This window comes from Phymastichus coffea, unplaced genomic scaffold (genome assembly GCF_024137745.1).
Source record: "Phymastichus coffea isolate CEN01 unplaced genomic scaffold, Cenicafe_Pcof_1.1 PCOF00061, whole genome shotgun sequence".
Lineage (NCBI taxonomy): Eukaryota > Metazoa > Arthropoda > Insecta > Hymenoptera > Eulophidae > Phymastichus > Phymastichus coffea.
This window is the reverse complement of record NW_026706872.1, coordinates 1,442,749-1,469,944: the sequence shown is the minus strand read 5'-3', so window position 1 is coordinate 1,469,944 and position 27,196 is coordinate 1,442,749. Positions and strand designations below refer to the sequence as shown.

Sequence of the window (27,196 nt, the reverse complement as noted above, 5' to 3'; positions counted from 1 at the left end):
TGATATATAAAAAAATTAAAATACGAAGATACCAATTAGACATAATATTTCAAATTTTATTTATTTTACATAATGGTTTCTTTTTAATTAAATTAAAAAAAATATTATTTAACCGAAAAGAAGATACTCTTAAACTATATAAACATTAAGAGCAAATCCGATTGAGAAATGCCTAGCCAAAAAATATTCTATATGAAATATTTCTGCAGGAATAAATAAATATTTCAAAGAAGTTGTTCAAATATATGTTGTTTCGAATATGTTGAAGATTCTGATCATTATTAAAAAATGCTCAAAAAATGTACGGTTATATCGCGTAGAATATTTTGTACTAATTAACCGTTTATTCATTTTTTATGAAAAGAAATGAAATTCATTTTTTACTATTTGTATCTGTATGGAAGGAACTCTGTTCATCCAGTTTTTAAATTTACTTTTATTATATTTATTATAAATAGGTCATAAAAATTATATAAAAATGCATTGAATGTATTTATTTATGTATAAAATTCTAAAAAGTATAAAGCTAAAAGGAATATGCAATACGCAGCAAACATGATAGGTATTCTATTTGAGTAACATATGTGTGTATGTGTGTGTGTAGGTGTGTATGTGTACCCGCGCGCGCGCGCGTGTTTACGATCGTTAAAATTTTGAACAGAGTTTGTTTCGGTAAGCAAAGAGGCGAGAAAGTATTATCTTAACAGTAGAATGATTATGTAGCAGGAAAAGAAACTGTTACGTGGAACTATGAGGGAAAGATGGCCGTTGCCCGAACCACGCGTGTCCGCTTTCAGTTACGAAACTTTTTCTCCGCGTGGTCAGAGGCTGCGCATTATCATCGACGCACGCCCCGTCTACTGGAGGATTGGACTCTGTGAGGCCACCGGTGATCCAGCTACGTCCCCCAAGGACGCGTATTCGCATTCACGGAAGAGTATGTTTCTTGCAAACGCTTTCCGACCTTATACTCGCTGACGAATTGTGGAAAATAACAGCCGAAAAGAGCTGTGCCCCGATGCAGGCTTGGAGTTGTGTATCTTGTGAAAACTGTGTGTCCGAAACGTGAGCTGACGATGTCAATTCAAGTATTCAGCCAGCTCCAGAATTTCACCGAATAACCGGCAGCGGCAACTGCAGGCGCTCGCTGTGCCAGCTCCATCTGAGTCTATCATTAACATCGAATTTTAGATCAACGCAAGTCAGGTAATAAAATTGTAAATACGAGTCTATAAAATTCCATATATTGACCGGAACCTGAGCTTCACAATATTTCGTAATCATTCCAATTAATTTGTCTACAGCAATATTTATAACACAAAATTTATACCATAAAAAAACAATATACTATAATTAGTTGACTTTAACGTTAAGCAAACTATCTACTTTCTGATGCATGATTTTCTATATTTGTGTCGTCGAAAACGCTTCGTGCGTGGAATATTTGTATTCAGTAATATTCAGTTTCATGCTTGAAACAAATCCAATTTATTATAGGTGAAATAAAAATATTCTAAAATACATTACAGACGTACAAACAATTCTATACTTTGAAACGCTCTTCATAGCTCGATATTAATGGATAAATAAACATCCAATTACATTGATATTCGTCGATTTTGCAATAATTTCATAACAACAGTTTTTTAGGTGTTTAACTACATAGGTAATAGTTAGCGCATCTAATTAGTTTTCCTTTTTCAAATAAATAAAACCGTTAGCTGTGCTTATCAATTTAATTTTCTTTATTTTCTAATATTATAAGATATTGCTCTAAGATTGTGAGCTTTTTGTAAGATATCTTCATACATCAACAGATATGTTATTTCAACTGTTTGTCATTTGTTTTTTTTTAACGGTTTATTCGTGAATATTTGGAAACTTTGTTTGTATTTATAAATTAAATTCCAAATTAAAAAAAAATTAATTAATAAAGTCACTGAATGCACAAGAAAAAATTCACAGAATTTCATATGAAATATCGATTCACAAGTTTTTTCATTGTTGATGATATTTATTAGGAGCTTAACTTTACAACCACGATATACAATTAATTTATATGGCCTATAAATAAATGTAATTAGAGTACATTAAGATTAGTTTACCGTATTATTTTAGGATTAGGCCGCTGAGAGAATGTGAGAGACATGATCTTTTTAATGCTTATAAATTATTATACTTATTTGTGTTAATAGAATATTTTAATACTATATTTTAGTTAATGAAGTAAAAATTTTTATACAATTGATTCGATTATCTACTACAATACATAGCTATACATTTACTCGATATAGTTTAGAGATTCACACATTTTTAATTGTAGTTAAAACTTTAATATCATATGAATACAATTTTATGTCGTTTTAACGATTTCGTAAAAAATGTTAATAGATAGAAAATGAAACTTAACTAACGGGCGCGTAACGTGTACGTGAATAAATAAATTTAGTCTATATTTAAATCGTATACATTTAAGATTGAACATTATCAAATCTAAGTTTTATTAATAGTAAATTAAAAACTTAAATCTAGTTAAAGTATTACAATACGGATAGATGCAATCTTGTTAAATAGAGGAACATGACTGTACAATTATATAAACGCGTTAATTAATAATTTGTTTTACTAAGTTAGATATTGATTTTGTAATAAACTTTAGAAGATAACGAATGATGCTTTTATCCATATATGAAAGAAAAAACACATAACTAAGCAAGGTCCATCCCTAATATATTTACGTAAATTTCTGTTCATCTTAATTTTTTGTTCAGAGAATAAGTTGCATTGCCGAAAAATATGTTCAATGATGTCTTGTTCTTTACCGTATTTAGAAATGTCGCTATTGGCGATATTAAATCAATGCAAATAGTAATTCAGAGACGTATGACCGTTTTGTATCCTATTAATTGCAGTCGCTTTTCTCGATAAATCTGAAAACTTGGAGAATCTGGAGAAACAATGTTTATTGTTTTCTCTGTAGAAATATTTTGAATAGAATACACCTTTAGTTTCGCTAAGCATGAATATATTATTAATAGATTCTAAGCTTCATTCATATTTAAATCTACTATATAGATTGGAGTGTGACAATTTTATATTTAACTAAAAACCATTATTGACTGCTTGTCTAGCACTTTTGGTTCGTATTTTCATTTCCGTTTATGCCTTTATGAAAAACGATTCAGATTAACTTTACGTTTTTTCTCTAACTTTCTGCATTTAAGAAGCTTAGATCTAAACTGAATAATAAATGGGGAAACAAGACCGTTACCATAAGCATTAATTAACACTTTTAAAACATTTTCTGAGTCAGTAAAAAGTTTGAAGTAATTATTCTCATTAGTAATAATATTTTCAACAGTTTAATTTAATGGAAAGGTTTCAGCGGTTAATATAGATGCTATGTTTGAAATTTTGATTAAATGGCACATCGAAGTTTCAGTCAGAGACCCATCGCCAACCCATCTATAAGTAAACTGAAACCATGGAGACTATATATGTACACCCAACGTGGATTGAATCGCGACCCCCCCCAGTTAGGTTGGTATGAGAATTCCGTCGTTGCATTGAACGAAGAAACCGCGGGAAAATTCAAAAATGAAAATTCGTTTTAAGATACGATAAAAAGCTAAAACGTTACTAATTTGTTTTTAGGTTTAAAATTAATTGTTTGCCGAACAATGAATTTAGATGCATGATTATTTGATTTTAGGTTTTAATTATATAATTTAAGAACGAGCGTTATACTATGGCCGATCTGAAAACCACCGTTACGGACTGAAAGTAGCACTCATAGTCTCATATCAACCTAACTAGGGGGGTCGCGATTCAATCCACGTTGGGTGTACATAGTCTCCATGACTGAAACTGAAATAGAACACGAACTATATGTATTATACAGATTATAGTCCTGTTCTTTGAGTTGGTCTGCAATATGACAGTAGTACATCTGATGTGAGTTTTCGGAAGCCCTAACTTGGACTAACAGTTTACTCTCATACAATGAGACATTTCTTTTCACTTTGATTAAAAATAACAAATCTCATCTTATTTTGTTGTGTAGGGTGATCAATATGACTAAATAAATATTATGTACTATGAGCGTTAGAAAACTTAATAAACGTAATACAATTCTTTTATTGGCTAATACGACGTTAGAAATGGTAAGTTAACCTCCAACAGTTATATTTTTGTGATTAATTCTCAAAGAAACTTTTTCACTTTATTTAATTTTTAATTTCTTCCGCGTCTTGAAATGAATTATTTTTTTATAACAATATTTTTTTATAACAATTTTGCTGCTATGCAGTAAATGCACATGATACTGATATATTACAACTACATAATGTTTTTATGCAGATATATGTTGATTTCATTTACTACTGTTAAGTGAAGAAAATATTCTTGTAGAATATAATACATTTGTCATCGTATTGATTTACATTACGGTCAGTCAATATAGAAAATTCAAATATCTAAAATTTTAGTAGTTCTATATATCATAATTATCAACAGGCGTAAATATTATTTATTAAGTTTCTCAATCGTAAATAAATGGCTAGGAAACAAAAAACATTTTATAAAAAAAAATCTTTGTTCAATTATTTTTATTAATAAGAACGAACAATCATACAATAACAATTTTTATATTTGCTGAATAACATTAAAAATACACAAGCATTTTTTGGTCATATTATATCATTTAGAAATATTCACATTGGAATAATTTGAAAACTTACACCACAATAGAAAGTAAGTTTTGAAAATACTGCGTATGCCACGTTTTGCAAGTCGAGTACTCATTTTAAAATAAAAGATATAAATAATTAACTTATATTCTAGTTTTCATAAATTTATTAATAAATGCAGACAATCATTATAATCTATTCATAATTTATCGGTTATATTCAAATTATTATTGTTATAAACAATAATTTTGATAAAATCAATTATAAAACTTAATAAAGATATATAATGCTATGTGCGTCGTTACTTTTTGGAGAAAATAAAAATATTGACAATTGGCTTAATATTTATATTTTACATTGAAGAACTAATAAGACAAAGCATAATATTTTTAAATAATGTCATGCTATTTCAAATGGTAATTCATAATAAATTAATAACATATTTAAAAATGGCATCGTTCGGCATCGCCTATTCTTCTGAATACCCAGAAAATGACAAATTTTCCTATTTACCTACGAATTGAATATTTTTTTAGTTCAATAAGAATTTATACTTTTTTTGTTACTTTTTCCATATGAAAAATTTTAGATCGGTAAATAGTATTTTAGCTAATAAATAGCAAAATTTTCGGTAGATAGCATTGTTTTACAATAAAAATTGTTCATAACATCTTAGTTGTTAGAATAGGATTTAACTGTGTTACCATAATGAAAAATCTAATTGAAACTAATTAATCTTATTAGGTACTTTTTACAATGTTTTTGAAACATTCTAAAAAAGTATAATATTCAGAAATATGTTTTTATGGTAAAAACCAAAAAAAGAAAGGAACACTGGTGAAATTTCAACCAAAACCTAAGAATATCTTAGGAGGACTGAATAATTTTTTGATACTTTAAAATTATACAAAAATTAAAAGCTTTTATATGCTAATAAAATTAAATTGCTTCGAAGTACGCAAAGCATTCGTAAAAAATTTTTAAGGAAAAAACTAAATTTTTTGAAAAATATCGAATGAGTAGCATCTTTTTATCTTGGAGTCCTGATGTTAAAATATTAAGCACGCTTAACCTTTAGAGGGCTAGGATTGTTAAAAATTTGTAAATCGTATTTTTCTATAGAAATATGGTGTAAGGTCCGTAAGTTAGGGCCAAACTAAGTATGGATTTTGGATGGTTAGAACCCTTACGCCTAGAGGCTTATCCCGGTCCGATACGGTAAGTCCAAATGTTAAATTTTCAAAATTCCTAAATAACATTCAATTGCACTGTTTTTTTTTCATTTTTAGCTTTATTTAGGTTTCATCTGGTCAAATAAATTCATTTGGTATCATTATTTTTTTACGAGCGATTCTATACTTATCACATTTATCATAAATAATTAAGTACTTATTAGATTTACAATAAATAATTGATTAGTTACTATTTGTAAAATATAAATAAATAATTTGATTTTTTACGCCTTCAGGCGTTTTCCGGTCCTCTAAAGGTTAAAATTGAAGACAAATGTTCTTATATCTTTACATTAGTTAAACTAATTAGGTAATATGAACTAGTAGATTTTTTTAATTTTGCATGATTGTAGAATCATCTTTTAAAAATTAATCTATGCACGAAGATGTTTATTATCACACAGAGCATGTTACCAAAATTCGACGATTAGAGATGTTTAAAAAAAGATGTAATTTATATTTTTTTTTATCGATGTTAGAAATAAAAACATTTAATAATAAAAAATGTTTATTATTAAAAAATTTGTTCTTTTATTTCTTGTTCAACTGTACTATCAAAACATCGAACTTCCAACATAAAAATTGTTAATTTCTGCTTAAAATAATTGTCATGTAGAGAAACATATTTTTCAGCGTATTAAATTTTACAGTTAAATTCAGCATATTGAAATATGTTATGAAATAAATGTCAATTCCTTCTATTCTTTTTAAAGCCAAATTATAGTTTCAGCAGTACTCTTTAATTACGTTTTCCAGCAGTAATATTCACAAAACTATATATATATGTATATATATATATATATATATATATATATATATATATATATATATATATATATATACCTTTTATAATAATAAAAGAAATGTTTTTACAATGCAGAAAAGCAGACTAGCAAAAGAGTAGACCTAATGTCTATATGGTCAACAAGTACTGGTCGCAATTCAATATTCTGCTCACAAGCTGGTACACCAATTGCCTTGCATACAACTATTAGTTCTCATTCACATGTGCATTTACGAGGATCTAACGAGCATTGCTTCCACAAGCGGATTCACTCTTGTCAAGTAAGAATTTCATTGCATATCTTCATATCCTATATATCAGCAATATTTTGTTATTAATATGATGAAAATTAATATGATACATTTATGAATATTACAAATTTTCCTCTATTAGTGTTTGATAATATTCCATTAGTACTAACGTTGCATTAGTGCAATAATTAATTTCTTAAGAGATATTCTTAAATAAATTTTTACGTATTGAACGTAAGTTAGATGCATAAGAACACAGTTTTCTAAATAGGCGCATTTTAGGTATACTTTTTTTTAATCAAGTGTAAAGGGTGACATGGAAGTAAAATATTTCGGGCTAGATGTTATCAGTAAAATATTGAAATACTATACTCTTATTGTATATCAAAATTTACTTCATTATTCAATAGTAATATTGTCGCAAATTGGGCCAACTAATGAATATCCCAATAATGTTTTCCAAAACTACAGTCAAAGATGTCACAATCCGGTGATGGTTTACATACGCCAGGCTATCTTGCCTGGAGAAAGCTCCAACTCAGCAGAGCTAAGCTTAAGGCATCAAGTAAAACGTCAGCTCTTCTTTCTGGATTTGCTATGGTAATTGTATAGATTTATTGATTTATATATTTTCTATCGGAATATTTAGAAGGAATCGACAACAATAAAATTACTGTTTTTAGGTGGCAATGGTTGAAGTACAAATTAATCAGGGAACTCAAATACCTACAGCTATGCTTGTAACATTTGCGGTTTGCACTACCCTATTGGTATCGGTACACATGCTGGCTTTGATGATTTCCACATGTATACTACCTAACATCGAAGCGGTTTGCAATTTACACAGCATCAGTCTTGTTCATGAGTCGCCGCACGAGCGACTTCATTGGTATATTGAAGTTGCTTGGGCCTTCTCTACGTTACTTGGTTTGCTACTTTTTCTAATTGAAATCGCTATTCTTTGCTGGGTCAAGTTTTATGATTTCTCCAAAGTAGCTGCCTGGTCAGGTTGTATCGTTTTGATCCCTGTCCTTATTATTTTTCTTGCATTTGCTATTCATTTTTATCGTAGCCTTGTCACCCATAAATACGAGGTTACTGTTTCTGGTATACGCGAGCTTGAGCTTCTCAAAGAACAAATTGAATCATCCGATGTAGATCCTAGCAGAAATGGCATGAGTACACTTGCTCAGAATACTCTTCAAATTGTTCAAATTGTTTGAAGATTTCGTCTTCATTTTTTATATTCTGTAATCAGTTCAATCAATAGTCTTTTGTGATTTACAGATTTCATGTTGCGTTACTAAAAAATATCTACAATTCATGGATGGTCCGTTTGAAAATAGCCGGTCCAATAATCTTTTTAAGCGTATATGATGATAAATATGGCTTTACATATTAATTTCACAAAATTACATATTCAAAAACTTTACTCATATATTAAAATTTTTTAAATTAGATATATTATAACCAAGTTTTCCAATCCTTCCAAATTTAAAGTGAATTATAAAGTGTTTCTCGAAATGTACATCGCATCGAAACAATAATTTTTATCGAGAAAATAATATCCATTTCTTCATTTAAACAAATTTTTCATGTACATCTTTTTTCGCCTATTTTTGAATCTTCGTATTAAGCGCACGCTCTCGTTTATACGATTTCATTATTTTACAATATAAATGAAACCTAAAAAATTGTAATCTATAAAAATAGCCATAGATAATCTCTGAACTTTTCGCGCTGGATCCCCCTTAACACTTCTAAGAATGATAAATAGGTATCGTTGAAACATGTACGAAAATGTGCATAAAAATATTTCATTTTCATTTGTTATGATACTTGGAAGCGCTCACTCAATATGAAAATTCAAAAAAACTTTGCAAAATTATCTTAATACTTTTTTGTGAATTTACTCATGTTTATATTTAATTTTAGCGATCCAATTTATAATCAGCAAATTACATTTTCTATTGATTTTCTGTATAGATTCTCCGATTTTATGTACAAACTAAACATTTTCAGCGTGTAGATCTGTAATATAGATATAAATTAAAAGATATTTAATCAAAACATAAGTGACGATAGTTGTTGATAAACGTTGCTTTATCAATTAATAAAGATAAAATTATAACGATTAGCTATTGCAAAAGAAAACTATGTATGTTTATTCTTTTCTATTTTTAATTTGCAACTGAAGAAGTCAGCTTTACACTTAATCTATTCATTTTTTACAATACTATCCGCATCTTTTTCGTACACAAAATTATTTTCACTTGTTCAATACAGCGATATTACTTTTCCGCGGCTGAATAAAGAATAACATCCATTCAATCGAGCAAGAAGAAGCCACTTTCAAATACTTATACCTTTTACTTTTCATGTGCAAAAAAAACTCCTTAAAATTCTTTATTATTTTTGACTCTGCAATGTGGAAGTGTTGTTTTCGTGAGAATTTAAAAAGTGCAATCTGTAAAAACAAGTTTTTTTATTCATAGATGTCTTTGTCAGTTAAAGAAGCGAGAAGCATGCTAGTATCCATCAAATAGAGGTTTTTTAAGGATTTAAAAATGACTTGAAAAAGTGGCGGTAGTTTTTCCTTACTTGACTAAACGAAGAAAGTATATTTTCCACTAATTTAACGAAAGCATAATCTTTCCTTCTCTTTAATCTTACTCTTACTCGCTCTAATTCTTTCTTTCCATACCCGTTCTCTTTCTTTTTCTTTATTTTCCGTATCATGCTTTTTCAATTAAAATGCGTGTATATATTTACTCATGTTTTACAGTATGTGTTTTTCAACAATTTAACTTTTTAAAATACGTCGGGTTCAAATTTCTTATTTAGATCTGTATACATGATCTAAAAAAATTATCGATCTGATAATAGTTATAGCAGCAAATATTAATCAAAGAAATAATAGTTGTAGCAGTAAATATTAATCAAAAAAATGTATATTTCAGTAATATGTTATTTAATTGAAAGGTTTCTGGAAAATAGAGATCTTTTGTATTTCGTACTAGAAGAGAAAATCAGCTGTCCATACACAATATTTAGTTTATTCTCCTTCCATATCTTGGCCAGGTTCTTAAAGAACCTATGAATGATACATATTTTCTAAATTTTTTATGACGAATATTATTTTTAAATGTTGTTAGATCGTGTGTAAGATAAATTGAAGAACGAGAACCGTGGGGTCATTTTGACCAATAAATAACTTCAGTAAATTTGGATATGATTATTTAACATATATTAATTTATGGCACTAATGCCATCCTTATAGGCATTCGAAAAAGTTCTGACATTATTCAAAGTAATATGGTAAATGTAGGCATGCAAACTGAGACAATCTTTAGCCTTTTTAGAAAATAATTCAATTAGTAATACAATTATAATACACATGATAAATAAGGTTAAGTTTGTACCAAAAAATAAGAAGCTAAAAGCTGTAAAAAATCAAGCTAACTCTTCACTCGTTTTCGGGCATTTAATTAAAAATGCTTCTAATTTGAGCACATTGACTGGTATACCTGATGTACAATCGTTTAATGAATTAGTTAGATTGCTAGATTTAGTTGATCTAAATTAAAAAATTAATAAACTTTTAACAAAATTTTAATTATGGTAAAATTGAACCAAAATATTAGTTATGCCTTTTTAAATGTGATGTTCAAAAAATGTACGTCAAGCAATCTTGTGAATAAATTCGATACTAAAATTTGCTACTTTTTTGCCTTTAAAAAATAAAGTTTTACAAAACTTGCCACTGTTTTATAACTTTAAAAAATTATTATTGTTGTCCGCAAATTGGTATCCAAACTCCAAATCTCTAAAAAATTTTGCAGCCAAATAATTACATATTCACACTATAAATCAATAACTACAGTGAAAGTTAAGAAAACGGCTACTCCAGCTGAGTTCTCAGATTTGTTAGTAAAGCAGTTAGAAGGTAGTGGAGTATCTGATTCTTCTGTTGTTAGGGAAAGTAATTTAATGAATTATTTGAAAAGATTGATGTTTTGATATTTAATCGCAAATTTTTAGTCGATGATTTAAGCGAATCGAATAATGTAATTCTGATTAGACCTTCATTTTTAAAAGGTAAGCAGAAATTATAATATATAGAAATCGCCTGCATTCCTGTGCATTTTGTTGATTGATTAAAGATTTTAACGTTTTGTGTGGAAAAATGCTCAGAGGCTTATTCTGTAGGTAATAGACAAAATATTTATTATGGTCTGTCTTTCGGTTAATTTAGAAATACCCATTTTCAAAGATAATAAATTTATGTACAATGAAATTTAAATCAATTTTACGTTAAATAATATGAAAAGGATCATCACTTGATACATACGAAACCAAATCAATTGAAATAACATTTAACGTTACCATTCCAAACTGAACTTGACTATAGCATTGATATTTTTTACGCAATGTAAATTACCAATATTTAGCTTAATTAACCATTTTATTTGAGATGTAAGTTCATTTTCAGTTGCTGCTTTTTCATTTACTAGATATACAATTTCTAGAAGCTTATTTAGTACAGTATTGCCGTAAAATATAACGCCATCAGGCGAATATCCAACCATCAAACCGAACATATTTTCGAAAGGTGCCATTATAGCTCTATTTCTTAATAAACATGGAATTACCATAACTTAATAGTAGTATTCATTTTTAATAATGTTTTTTACTGATGCATAAAATTATTCATATCAACATAGTTATCCAATAAATAAATCGTTTCGATGAGTTATATTTAATAACTACACAGAATATTACCACCTTAAAATAGTAATAACAATTTTTTATTTTTTTTTTTTAATTTATTTATTAAGAAATAAATTTTAAAAAGTTGACATTCTCGCTCAGAGGGTTGGAAAAACAAATTATAAAAGCACTTATATCTACTTAAACTATAAAATATATCTAAATATTATTAACTGTTTTCTACAATAATATATATAAATTAGTAATTAACATTACTCCCTTCATTGATTTGTATGTAAATTAATTATTTTATGCATTATTACGAATACATTTTCTTATTTTTTCTAATGTTCTTTTTGCGATTTTTAACACTTTTAATTCTTTCGGCAACATATAATAATTTATCATCACTATATCGAATACTTATATCGAATTAAAGTCTTTTTGAATTTAGGTATTGGAAAGTTCTTACATTTTATTTTGCTGTTAGTGGTTATGAAATTATTCTTTAATTATAAATAAACGAAAAAAACGATAAAAAAACAATGATAATCGATTCGTATACGAAAATTTGATCAAATCTTAAATAATAATTTTGTATAATAAAAGTATTGTTTACTAATAATTCTTAAGAATTTATTTTGTAGATTTTGTAAGGAATATATAACTGTTTTATTTTCATTGCCCCATGCTGAAAACGAACCAGATAACGCATTAATACTGATATAATTAATACTGACAGTGCCAAAACAAGTGTTAATAAAGAATTTGAGCATCAAAAAAAATCAACAAATAGATCATCAGGTGGAGCTTCTCAAGTGTATTGCGAAATATTGTGAAAACTAATTCAAAAAATGACATTGTTTTGAACCGTGGTTTCAACGATACTCTCTCTCTCTCTCTCTCTCTCTCTCTCTCTCTCTCTCTCTCTCTCTCTCTCTCTCTCTCTCTCTCTCTCTCTCTCTCTATATATATATATATATATATATATATATATATATATATATATATATATATATATAACTTAATTGTCATCTGTCAAATTTACATTTAACGCATATGCTATAAGTACTTGCAAGTGCGCTAGAATTTCGCTCTTACCCCATCTTATCTAGGTCAAAATATGTCGAAATATAGCAATGAGGGACAAAACTAAATACTGCGGCATTCTGCTAGCACCAAAAAAAAGAATTCTTTCATTGTAGGTTATTTTATCAAAATGAATTCAACCTGGGGGCCTATTCTGAAAAAAAATTTTAGCACATGTCATAAGCATTTATCACATCTAAAGTGATTAATTCTGTAGTAAACTGAAGTGACAAACTGATTTACCACAAAATTTTTTTTCAGAATAGGCCCCCTGTACAAATACACATCATAATGAACTCCACCTATATAAGTCGACGAAGTTTACGTCGTTTAAATCGAATGGATTCGATGAGTCCCGTAAATGTCTACGCTGAACTAACCATGGTAGATGCAAAGTTTTTGAGAAATTCACCACTCGCCCAATTCTTGGAAAATTATTTAATAGATAAACAAAAACAAGATTATTTCGAAGAAGATGACTATTCGGATTTGTATCCGTAAATTGTAATTTCTAAATATTTCGATGAAATATCGCGCCTTTACAGATGAAGAGAAAAATAATTTTTTATTTATGAGAATTAATTATTTATAATATTGTATTAATTTTTAAGAAATGAATATATTAACATTATAAGAACATATTAAATTTGTTTCCAACTAACTTCAAGCTGTCATTTCCTCTCATTCCTTTTTTTATGCTACGAAGTTTTCTGATCTTAGTCTCTCTCTATCTCCTGTTCTTTTACTTTTTTTGTGCTTTATCGCGATAGTGCACATTATCATTTTGTATTATTTTCTACCATACAAAAAAACAAAAAGAATGGACGAAAAGTTAGATATTAACAGGTAATTTACCCTACAAGTATTTTTATTCTTATATTTTTATTTTATAAAAAGTTGATTTTCTTCAAACGTTCGACCGGACTACAATCAACAGATGGCCATATTAAGCTGTATGGAAAAACATCGTTGTTTTGCGCTTATCAAAGAACCAAGCTGAATGTCAATGGAAAACGACGATACAAGCACATTTTGCTTGATTTGGTGAAAGACTTAAACAGTTTGAGACCTGCCAAAAACAACGTCGGTGATTGGAAAAAAGTAAGTATGAATAATCATTACCCAAACCCGTTCATACGTTATAAAAAAATTTACTTTTATTTTTATCAACAGATGTGGGATGAATTAAAAACATCCGCGAAAAAAAGAATACACATAACAAAGCGCTATAAATAAAATCGTAAATACGGCGCAAAATATCACTATACACAAAGCCTAATCATTTTGACGAGTCTACGATATTTTTGGCATTGAGGGTTTAAGTCAAAATATTATTTTTGAGCTTGCAATTGATTCGGCACGGTAATTTATTTTTAATTAATAAACGCTTTCATAAATTGCATTTTAAATAATGAACTTGACAATGTGATTGTCAATTGTTTTCAAAAAATGTTACTTTCAAACATGGCTGTCCGCAGTGCGATTCAAGTTGCATCTGGTTGCAAAGTTTATTCGCTTTGTCAGTTCGTTTAAGTGTTTGTACATATAATCAAATAAATATTTAAACTGAATTATAATAAAGAAAGAAACACTGGACAAAGAAAACCTTATGTGAAGTAAGATTATTCGTTTTTTAGTGTACTGCACTGAAATTTAATTAATTTGTGGATTGTTATTGTTTATAGGTTATCCTGTATAGATTAAACAAGTATTATTTTATTAAAAATTAAAAAGTAATAAAAAAATAATAATTCGTAATAAAGTTTTTGTAGTGATGTAAATGCAGAAATATATTAATTTTAAGATATTGAATTTCATCATTATCAGAGATACTTTTGATTCATGGTTTCTTCAATGTCGATGTATTATAATGTTTCTTTTTAATATTATTTTGTCTTGGATTTAATATGTATGTTATGAGATTTATGAGCTCTCTATAATAGTTGTATAATGCAAATATATACTACAATATTGCTGTATACTATTGTCTATAGGACCAATTTGTTTTCATTTTTAAAAACACATCCCCAATTAACAGGATATATATTCAACCATTCTCTTTAAGATAGTTTTCACAGATAGATTCAATTAGAGGAGAAAAACAATTGTTTAGGACAAATTATAAATATAATATTAATATTATTACTTTTTTTGAAAAATGAAAACTTATTATTTTAGACATGGTAGCAGTGAATGGAGAGAGCAAAAAAATCAATTTAAGAAAGCTACGCAACTGGACATGAAGATCCTAGAACATATTAAAATAGCAGAAAAGAAGCAATTTGAAGCAGAACAGAATATATCAAGCTATAGTACCAACCAGTTGGGCCAGTTCAACCATTCAGATATTCTATTACTTCAATCATTCAACTATTCAAACGATAGTATTCAAAATTTAATTATTTACTCAAGTCAACAAAATCAACAATTATTGCAACTTCTAACATAAATTCTGTCACAATGGATATAATAAAGAAATAAAAAGAGCAGAAGTCAATTCACATTATTTATGTATTTTTTATATCAATAACATTTTAATGATAAGAGTTCAGTTATTTGAATGATCATTGTACTATTTAATTACTTTAAACTTCTAATTAGAATATGTGAATTTTTACAAAATCTTTAGACTGATAAGTTTAGGATGACTGCAACATAACTGTACACTTCTTCATGCTGGACTTTATAAAGAATAAGCCTTGAAAGGAAATAATTTTTTTATTCAATTTATTTATATTAACCTAAATTTCAAACGTGAAATCAATCATATTTTATATCTTGATTGAATCATCTTTTATAAATTGACCGATTCTCCCACTCCGCATGTGTATCTCGTTTTACTACTCTATATACATTCGATCTGGTCTAGTCTCGCTGTTGACGCTATACGTTTGGTTATACCATTCTTGTCACTAACTCGTCAAGCGACATTACTAAAAGCACGAGCCAGTGTACTTGTATAGAATCTGGCTCCAGGGAACGGGGGGGGGGGGGGGGCTATCGTATAGGTCGGACAAGTGTGCACTGTACACTTGTACATGGACTGCATACGCGCGGTGCAGACTGTACTTAGTGTTACTGTACCAGAAAATCTTTGACTGTACATACAACCACGGATTACATTAAATTTTCTTTGCGCGCGTACACACTTAAAACTGATAGATTGAAGTTACAATAATTTCTTAGTGCCTAGTCAGGCTAGGCTGTACGTAAGAATCTTACGACTTCAGTCATCCAATCATAACGGAGCATCTTAATTCAAGAGTAGCAGGCTGCACAGTCGGTGATATTGTGCTCCTTTTTAATAAGTACTCCTGTACTCTCCTCTTCGTGTCTACCCTTTGTACCGACTGACGCCGTAGTCGTCATTCCTCTATCCAATCCGCATGTATTTCACTAAATGTAAAGAACAGGTAAGTTGAGCTTGTTAACTTCAGCTTCGTCCTCGAATTCATACATAATCGAATAATAACCTATCTTAGAGATGAACGTTGATTCAGCTTTTCCACGCAAGCTCCCTCTCGCATTGGTACCTCGTATCATTGCACTTTAGCTTAGCAGCTGACTATTTTGCTCTAACGGTATTACGAATTTCATACAAGTAATCTTATGCAGAGCCCGTCATTGGCCAATTCCTTTTATTAACATCTTAGCCACAATCATCTGGCACAAGCAACTTGCTTCCTACATGGTTAGATCATCTTTAACCCAACATTCCTATTTACACAATAGCATTTTAACAATAAGTGTGGACAATATACAATCTATTGCTTTTATTTTAAAATTTGGCCTTGTATTTTATAAAATTACTATTTATAACTTTTCATTTTTTTCGAATCAGTTTGCAACAAAAATTAACAAGCAAGAAAGGCAACAAATTTGAAGACCAAAGCAAAATGTCTGGCTACAGAAATAATCAAGGAAGTAATCAAGGTCCTCCTGGCCTCAAACAAATCGATCTTGATCAAATTTGGGGAGATTTAAAGGAAGGAATTGAACAAGTCTATAATCGTCAGTGTATGTCTAAACCAAGATATATCAAATTGTATACGTATGTTTTCAATTTTACAATAGAAATAACTATTAAGCTTTTATTAATATAAACTTTTTAACAATCTTTAGGCATGTTTACAACTATTGTACTAGTGTACATCAACAACTAAATTCAAGACAAGTATCAAAAAGTAAAAAAGGTCAAATAACTGGTGGTGCACAGCTTGTAGGATTGGAACTGTACAAAAGATTGCGAGATTTCCTTAGGAATTACCTTGTTTTGCTGCTAAAGGTTCATTAATGTTCTAAATAAATTTTCAATATTTTAAATGTAAATTCAATTCAAACTTAAATTATTTCACAGCAAGGCATTGATCTTATGGATGAAGATGTGCTTCAATTTTACACAAAGCAATGGGAAGAATATCAGTTTAGTAGCAAAGTTTTGAACGGTGTCTGTGCATATTTAAATCGTCATTGGGTACGTCGAGAATGTGAAGAAGGTCGCAAAGGAATTTATGAAATATATCAACTAGCATTGGTTACATGGAGAGATAATTTATTTAAGCACTTAAATAGACAGGTAATTATTATTTATCAGATTGGATTTCTCACAACAATATTATTTATCTACCACTAAGATTTGTTGTAGGTTACCAATGCTGTTTTAAAATTAATTGAGAGAGAAAGAAATGGTGAAACAATAAATACACGTCTAGTTAGTGGTGTAATTAATTGTTATGTAGAATTGGGCTTGAATGAAGAAGACCCTGGTGCAAAGGGACAAACTCTTACAGTTTATAAAGATTCATTTGAAAACTTGTTTCTTGAAGACACTGAAAGGTTTTATACACGTGAAAGTTCTGAATTTCTTCATCACAATCCAGTTACAGAATATATGAAGAAAGTAAGAGATAACAAACATTTGTTGAATATGTTAATTTTAAAACTTTAATAATAGTAAATATAATTTTGTTCAAGGTTGAACAGAGATTGCAAGAAGAACAAAAACGCGTTCAAGTTTATTTACACCAAACAACACATGAAAGATTAGCGAAAACATGTGAAAGAGTTCTAATAGAAAAGCATTTGGACATTTTCCATGCAGAGTTTCAGAATTTGTTAGATTCTGACAAAAATTTAGATTTAGGAAGAATGTATCAATTGGTTGCGAGAATACCAAATGGTCTAGGGGAATTAAGGAATCTTTTAGAAAGTCATATAGCTAATCAAGGCCTAGCAGCCATTGATAAATGTGGAGATTCTGCAACAAATGTAAGTCATTAAATTATCTTTGCTTTATATACTGTATCATCCTCTTTATTTGTTCTGGAGAAGGTACTTAAAGTATTTCATATTTATAAATTTTCCCTTCTGTATCAGGATCCAAAAATTTATGTGAATACTATTTTGGAAGTTCACAAAAAATATAATGCTTTAGTGTTAGTTGCATTTAATAACGATAGCGGTTTTGTAGCAGCTTTAGATAAGGCTTGTGGTCGATTTATAAATACCAATTCTGTAACTAAAGCAGCAAATAGCAGTAGTAAATCGCCAGAATTATTAGCAAAATATTGCGATTTGTTACTTAAAAAAAGTAGTAAAAATCCTGAAGAAGCTGAACTGGAAGACACTCTCAATCAAGTTGTAAGTCTTGTAATTCTTTGACCAGCAAGACTCAAGAACGTTTCCTTCTTGAAATTTATTTAAAATTTTAGATGGTGGTATTCAAATATATAGAAGACAAGGATGTGTATCAAAAGTTTTATAGTAAAATGCTTGCAAAAAGATTAGTGCAACATATGTCTGCTAGTGATGATGCTGAAGCCTCTATGATTTCAAAACTCAAACAAGCTTGTGGATTTGAATATACATCGAAACTTCAGAGAATGTTTCAGGTATAACCATGCATATACAATAGTGTATACAATACGTGGTATAATATATAAATACTAGCGCGAAATAGTTTCGCTTCACTTGGGGGAAGACATCCACAGGCGGTCCCTTAACCACCACTATAGCACCGTTCGATGTTTTACGTGTGTAATCCAAGATTTAGCGAGTGAAATTTAGCACGAGTGAGGAATAAGTCGATGTTTAATCTGCAACATTTCGAAATAATTGTTATTGACGTTTATAATATTATTGTATTTATCATCACAATCGCTTTCTCAGGATATAGGAGTTTCAAAAGACTTGAATGAACACTTTCGAAGGCACCTTACCAATTCAGCAGAACCATTGGATATAGATTTTAGTATACAAGTCTTATCATCGGGTTCATGGCCTTTTCAACAGTCATTTACATTTTCTTTACCAACAGAGGTAAATTATTTCTATCAAATAGATTCATGCGTTGTGCTTAATTCAATTTCACTAGTTACCTTTCGAATTTACAGTTGGAGAGATCTGTTCATAGATTTACTACGTTTTATAGTTCACAACATAGTGGAAGAAAATTGAATTGGTTGTATAATATGTCTAAAGGTGAACTCCTCACTAACTGCTTTAAAAATCGGTAAAAATATTTTTTGCTTGATATTTGAAAGCATTAGTCCTTAGCATACTGGAATGTCTAGTGAAGGGAAAATTTTATTGCTCGGAAAGAAGTGTTCTTGATAAATCATATAACATATTATCGACAAATCATTAATGCAAATTCCTATTCCGTTTTAGAAATTGGAAATTGGTTCATGTGCGAAAAACGAATTTGGTTTTTTCGGGTAGTCAATCAATCTTTTTCGTCAAGATTCTTTTAAGCTAAATTTTATTGATACATTTTCCAACGTTTCGGTTACTTTTTTTATCACTCTTATCAATACATAAGCGTCAATCGAATGTTACATTCTTGACAAAAAATTTTTTATACGGAATAATAATACTTAAATTGTTATTCCGTGCAAAAATGTTTTTTTATAAGAATGTAACATTCGATTGACGCTTGTGCCTTGATAAAGATTATAAAAAATGATAAATAAAGTTTGGTTTAAAAGGATCCTAACGAAAAAAATTGATTCGACTACCCGGAAAAACCTTAGTTATTTAAAAATATCTTGTAAGAGGCTTGAAGACAAGCATTATCAAACTAGTTAAGTTTTTTTTTCTTTTTATGGGTGTTTTGATGTTTGGATAATGATTATTCGCATTTCAATTGAAAAATATCAGTGAAGTTTATATTATTCTGTATATACTATATGTTTTAGTATGTTTTGAATATCATTAGAAGGCTTCACCCTAATTATTTTCCGAACATTATTACTCATTTTCAATATATGTAGATATACTCTTCAGGCTTCGACTTTTCAAATGGCGGTTTTGCTGCAATACAACACTTCAACAACTTGGTCAATTCAACAATTACACGAATCCACTCAAATAAAAATGGATTTCTTATTACAGGTAAAGCAATTCTATAATTATATTTAATTCTTATAAATACAAATAATAATCATTAATTCTATACATAAATTGAAAATGTTTTGTTTCATTTTTTTGCAGGTTATTCAAATTTTATTAAAAGCTAAACTTCTAATAACCAATGATGATGATTCTGATTTAAGACCATCATCGACAGTAGAACTATTCGCAGGATATAAAAAGTAAGTATAGAAAACGTGTACATGTGATCTAAATGAAATGTAATAAATGGTTGTATACTTGGTTTTCAGTAAAAAGTTAAGGGTAAACATTAATATACCAATGAAAACGGAATTGAAAATAGAGCAAGAAACGACACATAAACACATAGAAGAAGATCGAAAACTGCTAATTCAAGCAGCAATCGTCAGGATTATGAAAATGAGGAAAGTTTTGAAACATCAGCAATTAGTTGCAGAAGTTTTAAATCAACTCAATTCAAGGTTTAAGCCACGGGTGCATGTTATAAAGGTATAACTAATTTTTTCTAGTTTCAAATTATAATATGTAGATAACCAGATTTTTCTGTTTCTTACTTAGAAATGTATAGATATTTTAATTGAAAAAGAATATTTGGAGCGCACGGATGGCCAAAAAGATACATATAGCTATCTAGCGTGATCTGACTTGAAGAGACGACTCAAACGATACGAGCGTGAAATAATATTATACAATAGTTATTCACATACCATCAACTCATTTTTGAGTTTCCATTTTTATTTAAATGACATTTTCTTTTATTTTATTATTATTATTGCTATTCTTCATTGAGAACTGAATTTCAGTTTGAACTATAATTCGTTTATTCATTCATTATTTAGTCACGTCGTGAAACATTATAAATAATTTTATTATAATTTATTGTTTGTTTTTCAGAATGCTGAATTAAATCTATAATCATGATTCCTTCATTTAAACTCCGATTTTATAAAGTCTTAAACGATCTAGTGAAGTTGATTAGCTTTTATTTTAAATTATGAATTAGCTTTATTAGATATTATAACGTTCTATTATAACTCTTTAAGTGTTATAAAAAATTAGATATTACTATCAAGTTTGCGCGATTATGGTATCGGCATGACTTTAAGGCTGTAATTAATGTATAAAGTTTCAATTAAAAGAAAACGTCATCGTCTATTCTTACATTTGTAATCCAAAACTCGTCATAGATAATAATAATTATGTAATTTACGATATAAATGTTAAGAAAAGGATAAAAATTAAATTTTCAAACAAAACCGTTAGTGTTCTAGTTTTCATCTGGTTTTTTTTTCATTGATCATACAATTATTCAGCTTGGTCTACGAAAGATTATTTTATATTTTCCAACATATTTTATGAAACTGTCTTACCTGTTTATTGCTTATATTTTATGTAAATTGATAAACTATGTGATATGTTTATGTATCATCAATTCTGAATACTTGTATATTTATTCCATGTTTTATCATGTTTAGTATTATATAAATTGAAAAACGTATTAATTGACTGCAAATACATTTTTTTATTCGCAGTCTATTATTGGTATCAGTCTTTATCTATAATAAATATATAATCAACAGCGACTTATTTTACTTTATAAAAATATTTTCTATAGTTGGAGTAACATAATTAATATTGAATCAGCGAACTGCTTTTTCTACATTGATTGACTAAAAATATTTAATATCTTCAGTTACGTTAAATAGTTTATTTGATTTTGTATGAAACTACAAAACAGGATGCTCCAAAGTTGATTACTCATAATCTGAGCAATAATATTTACCATTATTAATGTTTTCAAGTACCAATTATGTTTTACTTGTGCAAACCATTGAAGTGCAGACATCAAAGATTTTCTTTTTCTACTATGTATACTATATACTAATGTTGTCAAGCGTGCTTTGCGTGCTCACCTGTCATTTGTATTAATATTAAATTTCATACTTCAATTAAATCAAAATTATTATAAAATACATTGCATACATAAAATAGTTCTATGCTTTGATATGCTTATAATATCCGTCGATATTAATTGGTAAATAAAAATCTAATTACGTTGATATTTAAAGATTTAGTTATTATTTTTAACTTAATACCATAGTAAATCTTTATTAGGTGTTAGTTAAGCTATAGGTAACGGGCAGTGTCAAGTTCGTTTGTCCTTCTGTTTTTATATAAATCTGATAATTTGTTTTATAAACAAAAAAACTGGAACTCGGTTATTCAGCTTCAACATGACTGTCAAATTTTATCGATTCAAACATGATAATTTTGAGGATATTTTATCATGTATAAGTTTCATTCAAACATTTTTTAAATCAATTACTGGACTAGAAGAGCCGAAGTTATAGTTACAGTATTTTATTTTATGAAATAATTTATCAGTTTATTGTTAATAATATCTATTCGAAACTAAACTATATAATAGAGATTTTCAATAAATTTATATTTCCTAAGAATAAATGTAATTAAAGAGCATTCAAATTATTTTATTATATTATATTAAGGTTAGACCATTGAGTGAATATGGACGATATTCTTTTTTTTTATGCCATCAAAGCGTCTTATTTTTTATTTACTTAATTAATGAATATAAAATTGATGACAAACAGCTCGAGATATTTATTAGCACAAATTTGCTGAATGTAAGAGCTGTTGCGCTAAGAGTTATTATTCACACTAATTTCAATACACGTATGTATGTACACCCAACGTGGATTGAATCGCGACCCCCCCAGTTAGGTTGGTATGAGACTATGAGTGCTACTTTCAGTCCGTAAGGGTCTGTCTCCATAGGGCCTGCCTGAGTCCGTCCGAGCCGGCCGAGATTTTTTATGGGCACGCCATCTCTATAATTTCGTGTTCATGCGTTTCTCGTATTGGCTGCGTCCGATCGGGCTCGTTTATGTAAACGCAGCCATTCACTATGAAACTCGCCATTGGATACGAAATTATAGAGATGGCGTGCCCATAAAAAATCTCGGCCGGCTCGGACGGACTCAGGCAGGCCCTATGGAGACAGACCCTAACGGTGGTTTTCAGATCGGCCATAGTATAACGCTCGTTCTTAAATTATATAATTAAAACCTAAAATCAAATAATCATGCATCTAAATTCATTGTTCGGCAAACAATTAATTTTAAACCTAAAAACAAATTAGTAACGTTTTAGCTTTTTATCGTATCTTAAAACGAATTTTCATTTTTGAATTTTCCCGCGGTTTCTTCGTTCAATGCAACGACGGAATTCTCATACCAACCTAACTGGGGGGGGTCGCGATTCAATCCACGTTGGGTGTACATACAAAAAATAGTGCCACATGATGGTAACCCACGTGACTGCCTTTCCGCTATAATCAGATTACGAACAAAATGCCTTCATTAGGCAAGCCATCACTTTTATATATTATTATCAAATTATTAATTATTTAAATGATAAATTTTTGTAATGATGGAAAAGAAGGGAAATAGTGAGAGATGGAAATTCACTTAATTTTAATTATATTCAGCAACGTTTCGTCAGCACATTTGCAGGACCTCTTCAGGCTTTATTAACAGAAAAACAACAAATTATTAACAATAGAGTTGCAAAAGTAATTTTAATGGTATATAATTATACATATGTGTGTGTATACCTGATTTCTCTCGTAGTCAAATTATTATAGGCTAAAACGAATAGCTCGTAGCACAGTCAAGTTACAATAAAGTGAGAAATCAAGTATTTGAACCCATATATACTCTTCATCAATTATCCCTTCCTCATCGATCTTAATAAAGGCTTATAAATGTGACAGATATTGTATATTCTCTTTTCTATTTAACGTGTTTTTGTGTTAGCCAATGTGTAACATTTCGGATATTCTTCGTTTCTTATAATTCTGTTCATAATCCAATATCTTAGCTTTTTTCCAGTCCAATTCGTGTCACTTTATTGTAACTTGACTGTGCTACGAGCTATTCGTTTTAGCCTATAATAATTTGACTACGAGAGAAATCAGGTATACACATATACATGTAATTATATACCATTAAAATTACTTTTGCAACTCTATTGTTAATAATTTGTTGATTTTCTGTTAATAAAGCCTGAAGAGGTCCTGCAAATGTGCTGACGAAACGTTGCTGAATATAATTAAGATTAAGTGAATTTCCATCTCTCACTATTTCCCTTCTTTTCCATCATTACAAAAATTTATCAAAGACATTATGTTACGATTATTAATTATTATTATTAATTACTAGTGACATCGGACACGCTTCGCGAGCTTCCATTTACTTTTTCATTTTTTATCATATTGATTAACATATTTAACACAATAAATCCCTTTTTTCAAAGGTGGATTACTTAATTTTTGTTACAAAACACATAGTGGAAAACTTGTATCAGTAAAACAGTTTCGTGTATTCGAAATTCATGAATTATCATATCGAAAACGGACATAAACAATCTATAGTTCTTTTCAGCCATATAGGTCAATTACTATTAAACGTTTATCCTACTTTTTTAATACAGATTGCGATATTACAATATTTTATTCTTACACGTTCAAATATCAGATTATCAGAATAATTCCAAAGTATAATAACCTCTCACATTTAACAAACGATTTACTAGCTGCTAGTTTTATAAAATGGGTGTAAAAATAATAATAAAGCAGCATACTTTTTTTATTTTCATTATCTTCAAAATTATCCGTATGAATTATGATAAAATGGATTTTTATTACTACAATCACAGCTCGAAATCACATCAACATGCATATTTGCTGCCATAACAGTATATCACGTGATCGCATCACAGCCAATAAAATCACAAATAAAATGCTTCAACATGGCATTTATCACTTTTTTACATATACTAGTGTTATTTAGCGCGCATCGCGCGCTTTTTTTTTAATGTTTTACTATTATTTATTACATTAAGATCAATAATGCTATTATACTATTATACAACTCTATACTTACATATTCAATAGTAGTGATTATGGCTCCAATCTTATATTAGTATGAGTAATACATTTAACATCGTGTACTTTTTGTTGCCACTATGAAAACATCCGTGAATATTCTTCTAATTTAACAGGTTTAATATTTTGATAATTAATTTCCTTTGTTCGCATACGTTTTAATTTAAAATATACAAAAGATAAATATGTAGTCTCTATTTTATTTTTATTTATTCTCTTTTTCTTTCTACCAAATTTTAACACAATGATATTGATTGTAATATTGGAGATGGTTATTAAATTAACAATTTGTACAAATAATTTCAAAACATAACGTATTATGTTCTTAAACTAATTTACTAACATATTTCCATTCTTGCAGTTTATTATCCATATTAATTATTCATAAATTGAATTTATCGCTAAAATAGAAATCTTACACTCTTTGATATATAATAATAATAATATTTCAAAGTATAGGAAAATTCAAAATTCTATTTTTGCATCAACAAATCACAACGCTGGATGTCAGCGACTCATCTTTTTTGACAGATAATATAGGAATAAAATATGTAAAAAGTATGAAAATAAAAAATAAAAATAAACATAAGGCAAGTATAAGGATAGGATAGAACCATCAGCTGCGCCTAACAATTTAATTTTGTTTCTTTTTTAATGTATTGGTTCATGCGGTATCAAGCTTTCCATAGGATTTCTCGATATCAATAGATATATTATTTTAATTTAACTGTTTTTCCATTGTTCATCTGAAACCATTTGGACAGTTTGTTTACATTTATAAATTAAATTTCAAAATTTATTTAAAATAAATTAACGGTGCCGACTGCACCAAAATAAATTCGCAGAATTTAATATAAAATATCAATTTACCATTCTTCTCAATATTGATCATATTTATCCGAAGCTAAACTTTACAATAAAGATATATTCAATTAATTTATATGTCCAATAAATAAATGCAATTGAAGTGCATTAAGATTACTTTATCGTATTTTTTAAGGTTAGCCCATTGAGAGAATGTGTAAGTCATTTACAGTTTAATGCCTACAAATTATTATACTTATTTGTATTGATAGATGTAAAGTACTTCGATTTATTATTATGACCGATTTACTCATAATTGTGACACACGTGACGAAATTCAGTCAATCAGGTCATAAATAAAATTACTTCACTCAGCATCACTTTTTCATATAGGAAAATAAAAATATATAGGTTTAGATAAACTTTACGCGTTTTTACCTTCTTTTTTATTTCTTATTGTTATATCAATATTAACATATTTAACAAATTACTTTTTTCAAAGGTAGATTTTTCATTTTTTTTTAAAAACCCATATCACAGCGGAAAATGTGTATTAGTGATGAAACACATTTTCAAATTTATGATTTATTATATCAAAAACTGCAATAAATATAATCTTATACAATTTTTTTCTCAACGGGTTAATTTATTATTAAACTTTTATTCTATTTTTTGAATAAAGATTGCAACATTACAACTTTTATTTTACACATTCAAAAACCAAATTTTCGATTGTTAATAGAAAATATTTAGAGCAATTTCAACCTATATTATTTGTATGAAACGATTTCTTTGTTGTTAGTTTCATATTATGAGTGTATAAACAATATTACAGTCTACTTTTTTACTTCCTTATCTTCAAAATTATCCGTATGATAAATTATGATGATTTGAATTTTTATGAGTAAAATCTCAACTCAAAACCACACCTATATGCTTATTTTCCGCCACATAAGTATATCACGCAATTATATCTCAGCCATCAGATCACTATATGCTTCAACGTGGTATCCATCACTTTTTTGTCAGGGATAAAACTGATAAACAATGAACTACATTATGATCATAAATGATGAATAAAAGATTATATTTTTTATATTTTATTTTTTTGCTAAAAACAAATTAAATTAAATCTGAAATAAAAAATCAACTATAATCAATTTGAATTCTCGCGGTTTTTTTCATTTGGGCCAATCAGGTCACGAATAAAATGCTTCAATATGGCTTCCATCACTTTTTTATATAAGGGGAGGATAAAAAAATAAATATAAAAATAAAAA

The 27,196-nt window shown here is 28.6% G+C and overlaps 2 protein-coding genes across 7 annotated transcripts in view; both read left to right on the top strand.

Annotated features, from left to right (window-relative positions):
• LOC131666845 (calcium release-activated calcium channel protein 1-like) overlaps nt 1–12,557 on the top strand; it is a 29,606-nt gene extending 17,049 nt beyond the window's left edge. The window contains exons 1-5 of one of the 3 annotated variants that reach the window (XM_058939825.1): nt 3,971–4,163; nt 5,811–5,906; nt 6,801–6,985; nt 7,427–7,555; nt 7,639–12,557. In XM_058939825.1, coding sequence (XP_058795808.1) covers nt 6,830–6,985; nt 7,427–7,555; nt 7,639–8,178 — 825 coding nt within the window. In that variant the 5' untranslated portion in view covers nt 3,971–4,163; nt 5,811–5,906; nt 6,801–6,829 and the 3' untranslated portion in view covers nt 8,179–12,557. Of the gene's footprint in view, nt 1–3,970; nt 4,164–5,810; nt 5,907–6,800; nt 6,986–7,426; nt 7,556–7,638 lie in introns of those variants that run through there. The other 2 variants (XM_058939826.1, XM_058939828.1) reach the window with 2 other exon arrangements.
• On the top strand, nt 558–22,543 carry LOC131666842 (cullin-1-like). 4 transcript variants are annotated; one of them, XM_058939816.1, is made up of 14 exons: nt 558–1,206; nt 16,596–16,805; nt 16,877–17,039; nt 17,112–17,330; nt 17,400–17,654; nt 17,729–18,022; nt 18,131–18,394; nt 18,466–18,645; nt 18,923–19,072; nt 19,147–19,265; nt 20,026–20,146; nt 20,246–20,346; nt 20,416–20,635; nt 20,705–22,543. In XM_058939816.1, the coding sequence occupies exons 2-14, from the start codon at nt 16,651–16,653 to the stop codon at nt 20,783–20,785; spliced, it is 2,322 nt and encodes a 773-aa protein (XP_058795799.1). In that variant the 5' UTR covers nt 558–1,206; nt 16,596–16,650; the 3' UTR covers nt 20,786–22,543. The 4 variants fall into 4 exon arrangements, with proteins under 4 accessions (XP_058795799.1, XP_058795801.1, XP_058795797.1 ...); XM_058939818.1 differs by lacking the exon at nt 558–1,206 and adding an exon at nt 16,030–16,167 and having other exon boundaries at nt 16,596–16,799; XM_058939814.1 differs by lacking the exon at nt 558–1,206 and adding an exon at nt 16,030–16,167.
• Nucleotides 22,544–27,196: the final 4,653 nt, after the last annotated feature.

What these genes read in the sequence shown, in the direction of transcription:
- LOC131666842 (XM_058939816.1), top strand. Translation starts at nt 16,651, where the DNA reads ATGTCTGGCTACAGAAATAATCAAGGAAGTAATCAAGGTCCTCCTGGC. An exon ending in ACTAACTGCTTTAAAAATCG is followed by an intron (nt 19,266 to 20,025) that starts GTAAAAATATTT and finishes CAATATATGTAG; the next exon opens with ATATACTCTTCAGGCTTCGA. An exon ending in AAATGGATTTCTTATTACAG is followed by an intron (nt 20,147 to 20,245) that starts GTAAAGCAATTC and finishes ATTTTTTTGCAG; the next exon opens with GTTATTCAAATTTTATTAAA.